Raw genomic sequence first — 5,953 nt, 5'->3', positions numbered from 1 at the left:
GAGTTTTGTTCTTGTTGCCCGGGCTGGAGTGCAGGGGCATGATCTCGGCTCACTGCAACCTCCGCCTCCTGGGTTCAAGTGATTCTCCTGCCTCAGCCTCCCAAGTAGCTGGGATTACGTGCCACCACTCCCAGAAAATTTTTTATTTTTAGTAGAGACAGGGGTTTCACCATGTTGACCAGGCTGGTCTTGAACTGCTAACCTCGAGTGATCCACCCTCCTCGGCCTCCAAAAGTGCTGGGATTACAGGTATGAGCCATCACACCCGACCTATCATGATAATATTTTAAGCATTTTTATTTTTTCCTTATTCCCAGTGGTGATCTAATACAGGATTTTTTTTTTTATTTTGCTAGGCCGTATCTCTAGAAAATAATACTTGAAATTTTCAGAAATCGTGATGAATTAAAATATGATTGAAAAGAACTACCTTTTATGGTAGTTAAGTGGAAAGAGAAGGACCTTAGAATTAAGTAATGTGTGTTCAAATCCCGTTGTTAACATTTACCAGCTGCATATGTAACCTTGGTCAGTTTTTTTTTTTAACACAAAAGTGACTATAGTAGGCAGCCATTCTTCCTAAATAGTGGGCTTTCATCCCTCCCCTAGGATAGTCAAACTGTCTCAAGAGAAAAGAAGTCAAACAGCTATAGACAAAATCGGTATAGTGAATAATATAATCTTTGAAGTAATCAGTTGAATGTTGTGGGTCAGTAAGTTAAGTCGTGTTTGATAACATTAAAGGATTCATACTGTTGGTAGTAAAGATACCTAATATTTATGTGTCTGCTGTGTACTAGATGCCATGCTAAGCAGTTTACAGGTGAGGAAACTGAAGCTCAGAAAAGGTTAATTAAAACTAGTCCAAAGCCACATAAAAGTGCTTAAAGAGCAGTTTAAACTCAGGGCAATCTTGACTGTTTGCAGTACTGCTTCCTGTTGGAAGAGACAACATTTAGTAGTGTTTGCTGGTGATACCAAGGGATATTAGGAATGGAGATTTGGGAAAGTAGTATGAGTTGAGAAAATAAAAAGTATTAATATCTTTCATTAACAGAAAAAATTAAAGTCTGGAAAAGCACCATTTTTTGTGTTCTGTGGAGTTACCTTGTTTTGTTCTCTATGCAACTTAGGATGTTTCATTTGTTGTTGTTGTTTTGTTTTTGGAGACAGAATCTTGCTCTCTGGCCCAAGCTGGAGTGCAGTGGCACTATCTGGACTTACTACAACCTCTGCTCCCTAGCTTCAAGCGATCCTCCTGCATCAGCCTCCCCAGTAGCTGGGACTACAGGTGCATGCCACCATGCCTGGCTAATTTTTGTATTTTTTAGTCGAGATGGGTTTTTGCCATGTTACCCAGGCTGGTCTCAAACTTCTGAGCTCAAGCAGTCTGCCTCCCTCAGCTAATTATAGCTCACTGCAGCCTTGACCTCCCAGGCTCATTCTATCTTCCCATCTCACCCTCCTAAGTAGCTGGGACTGCAGGTGCACGCCACCACACCCGGCTAATTTATTTTATATTATTTATTTTTTTTAAATTATTTTATTTTAAAAAAGAGACAGGGTCTCACAATGTTGGCCAGGCTAGTCTCTAGCTCCTGGGCTCAAGCTATCCTCTTACCTCCCACAGTGGTGAGTCCCCACTGCCTGCTACAACTTAGTTTTGAGGATCTGTTCTTACCTCTTTTGAACTTCCATTGTAAGTAGAGTGACTTTACATTCTGACTTTACATGCCAAGGACAGTTCAGAATCTGTACCTTGTCATGGCGTAATTATTAATAGCATCTCTTTTCACAAAAGTATTTCAGTTTGGATTATAAGTTATATAAATACCTTAATTTAAAACATAATTTAGCTTTTAAATCCTTTTAAGCCTTTGGATTATGTTTATTTGGTTTAGGGATTTTACGTAACAGTTTTAAAAATCTCAAGTATAGAAGTAAATGCCAGAGTGGGAGTTTTCTTTCTTTATTTTGATGCAGTGTGCCTGAGTGCTGATTGATTTCTTTGGAAATGGTGAGGGCAAGCCATAATACTTTTGAAGGAAAAGACACTGTATATTCACTCAAACATACTGGAGTTAGGATAGAAGAGCAGATTGATAAGAAACACCGAGTTGCCTGACCTTCCTTTAGAGTTTGTGAAGTAAGGAACTAACATGAAGTGGTATTGGATAATGTATTTTACAGATCTTAACAGTTTCTTAATTTTGTTTTCTGTAATGTATGGTTGCTATTTCTACTACAGTAAAAGACTCTCCAGGGGCAAATCTTTTATTTTTATTACTGTTCTAATCAATACATTGTTTAACCTTTTTTCCCCCTCTTTAACTGTTCTATCCTGAATTGTTGCCTTGTCCTACATTTGGTTCCTTTTAACCTATTCTTAGTCACTGGCTAGTAGGTCTCCTAAAAGTTTTTGAGTCAGTATCTAAAATGTCAGAGCAAATAGTTTTTAGAATATCAGTGAAGGCCTTTGGTAGAATGTTAAATTTCAACTATTTAATTTTCTGTGCATGAAAACTTCTAAATGTGTGAAAATGGAGATATTCGTAGTATAGTGCTTGGTCAAAGTAGACACACTTGGTGAGTGGTTTACAGACTTCCTCCCTGCCCCGCCCAGATACGTAATTTGTGTTTTAAAGCAGTAATCTATGAAGGTACTCCCAGAACTTTAATCCCAAAAGACTTTGGAATAGTCTCAAAGGGGTGCTATTACTTTTACTACCTCATAAGATTAGTCTGTTTTAGCCACTTCTTTGTCTGTGATAAATCTTTTATTAGTCGTTACAACTTTATTTTAGATTGTTATTCTTTTGATAATGAGACCTTTTCTTCATGAAGTATGGGATAAAAGCGTTGCTTTATTCTTTGAGGAGTTGTTTTCATCTGCTTGGAATGGCTTATTTATACAGTATTTTTAAGGGATTAACTTGGGTTTTAACTATGAATGTTCAATTATTTAAATATATCAAGTATGCTTTAGTATTAATATTAGATTTATATTTTGGTTGAATATTTACATGAATCTTTTATGGTAAGATTTTTTAAATAGGGAGAGAGATTAAAGTTTACTTACTGGGATCTTTGTTAGAGCAGATTATTGTTTAACATGTCTGCTCTTTATAAATACAGATCATTTTCTGCCCAGGGCCATCCTAGCATTTAAAAACTATTTTAAAAAATAGTGTTTTGTTTTGTTTTTTAATTAAAATATTTAGTTTAGCAAAAGATCTGTAATTCAGGAACATGATGAAATTGAATTTTTTCCCTTCCCTTCAAAGCTACTTATCCTGACGTTTTCCTATTTTGGTCAATAGAAATATTATTTACTTTTTTTTTCTTTTTTTTTTTTTTTTTNGTTCATAGCAGCACAGTTGCATAATAGCACAATCATGGAGTCAACCTAAATGCCCATCAGTGGCAGGCTGGATAAAGAAAATGTGGCACATATGCACCGTGGAACACTATGTACCCATGAAAAAAAGACCGAGATAATGTTCTTTGCAGCAACATGGATGGAGCTAGAGTCCATTAGCTTTAGCAAACTAACTCGAGAACAGAAAACCAAATACCACATATTCTCACTTATAAGTGGGAGCTGAATAATAAGAACACATGGACACAAAGAGGGGAACAACAGACTTGGGGGCCTACTTGAAGGTGGAGGGTAGGAGGAGGGAAAGGATCAGAAAAAATACCTATCAGATATTATTTTTAGTACCTGAGTAACAAAATAATCTGTACACCAAACCCCCGTGAAACAAGTTAAACTGTGTAACAAACCTGCATATATACCCTACTCCTGAATCTAGAATAAAAGTTTACAAATAATAAAATTCTGATTTTTCATTGAAAATGGAGGATAGATTAATTTAACCATAGAAATGTTTAGTCTTAAGTTGTACTAGATGATCAAGACTGATTTATCTAATTGCAGCTCAGCCTAGCTTTATTAGATATTTGCCGCACCCAGGAAGGAAGTAGACTTGGTAAAATGTAGTGCCCAGAAAGGGAGCAGATCTTTAAATGTTTTTGATTTTGACTTCATAAGTAGTGGGGAGAGACTTAGGTCTAAGAAACTGTTAAGGGAAAGTTAACTGGTGTATAACGAGTATAACATGCAAGAGTGACAGTGCTGGCAAATTAAAGATCATAAATTCTTTTTTTTTTTTTTTTTTTTTTTTTTTTTTTTTTTTTTTTTTTTTTTTTTTTTTTTTTTTTTTTTTTTTGTTGCTCTGTTGTCTAGGCTGGAGTGCAGTGGCATGATCTTAGCTTTCTACTTTCTTTTTCTTTTTTTTTTTTTTTTTTTGAGTTGGAGTCTCTCGAGGCTGGAGTGCAATGGCATACTCTTGGCTCACTGCAACCTCTGCCTCCCGGGTTAGAGTGATTCTCCTGCCTCAGCTTCCCAAGTAGCTGGGACTACAGGCACAGCCCACCACGCCCAGCTAACTTTTGTATTTTTAGTAGAGACAGGGTTTCACCATGTTGGCTAGAATGGTCTCTATCTCTTGACCTCGCGATCCACCCATCTCGGCCTCCCAAAGTACTGGGATTACAGTCATGAGCCACTGGGCCAGGCCCTACCATTTACCTTTCTACCTGTTTAAGTTTTATTCTTTCTACTCACTCTCCCCACCATTTGTATTCAGATCCTTTGGACTCCAAGGTGCCTCTCAGATTCATTTTATTTTCTCTGCTCTCTCTGCCAGTACCCTCTTTTAGTTCTTGCTCTCTTACTGTAATTTGCCTAAATTGACCTCCTTGCCCTTTCTATTTGTTTTTATTACAACTTGCAACTTGAGTTTTTTGTAATACATAGTGTCACCTTTGCTAACTTTTCTATATTCCTTGTTGCTTTGGTAGAGCATCTGCTTTCAAGGCTTCGCATAATCTGATCTGCCAGCATCCTTTAGCTTTGCCAGTATCAACTTTTGACTCTCCCACATCTGTTTCATCTCACACCCTATTACACACCATGCATTTTCTCAAGTTTTGCCTTTGTTAATGGTTTACTATGTCACACACACAAACACACACATCTAAATAACATTGTAATAAAAATGTTTGAAAAGTAAGTCAGAAGTAGTTTTTGATTTTTTCCTTTTTTAAGGTCTAGAATTATAGAACCAGTATACAAAAGTAAGTGGGAGTTAATTTACTATTAACAAAACAACTTAGAAAATAGGTCATTCTGAATTTTCATTAGCATTGAAAACTAATATATACTTATCGGTGTTATGTTTGAGACTTCTTATATATTAATTTTTTGTACTTAGAATAAAATTTAACTGTAATTATTCCTCCAAATAGCTTTTGCCTACCAAAAAGTTTTGGGAACCTGATGATTCAACAAAAGATGGACAAAAAAGCATATTTCTTGGGGATGATGAATGGAGAGAGACTGCATGGGGAACTTCTCGTAAGTTACTGGTATATGTGTGAGAATTATGAATATATTTAGCATTTATAAGTCATAATGCACCTTCTTTTTTTCAGACAGTCTTTAAATTTTTGCATTTTTTTGTAGAGTTTGACTGTGTTGTCCAGGCTGGTCTCAAATAACTGGGCTCATGCAGTCCTTCTATCTTGGCCTTCCAAAGTGCTGGGATTATGGGTGTGAGCCACCACACCAAGCCCTATCTGTGCACATTTTCTCAACGGCAGCTAAGAAATGTAATTTTAGAAGTATTTGTCACAATAAGATTTTGTTAAATTTTTTTTTAAATTAACTCGTTGTAAAATTCTGTGGCTATTACTAAAAAAATAACATGCTGGTGAGGTTATACACTGCTAGTAGGAGTGTAAATTAGTTCAGCCATTGTGGAAAAAGCATTGTGTCAATTTCTCAGAGAAGTAAAAACAGAATTACCATTCTATCCAGCAATCCCAGTATTGGACATATACCCTAAGGATTATAAATTGTGCTACCATAAGACAACACATGTATGTA

General features: G+C 36.2%; 1 protein-coding gene across 21 annotated transcripts in view; it reads left to right on the top strand.

Moving 5' to 3' along the window:
• The window catches only part of PUM2 (pumilio RNA binding family member 2), a 110,366-nt gene that overhangs the window by 28,312 nt on the left and 76,101 nt on the right, over positions 1-5,953 (top strand). For all 21 annotated transcript variants that reach the window (XM_037737612.1, XM_037737610.1, XM_017526481.2 and 18 more), the window contains one exon: positions 5,314-5,422. In XM_037737612.1, the coding sequence (XP_037593540.1) occupies positions 5,314-5,422 (109 nt within the window). The remainder of the gene's footprint in view (positions 1-5,313; positions 5,423-5,953) is intronic.

The sequence above is a fragment of the Cebus imitator genome, unplaced genomic scaffold, assembly GCF_001604975.1.
Source record: "Cebus imitator isolate Cc_AM_T3 unplaced genomic scaffold, Cebus_imitator-1.0 Scaffold1, whole genome shotgun sequence".
NCBI lineage: Eukaryota > Metazoa > Chordata > Mammalia > Primates > Cebidae > Cebus > Cebus imitator.
The sequence above is the reverse complement of the archived record's forward strand: the minus strand, read 5'-3'. Positions and strand labels throughout refer to the sequence as shown.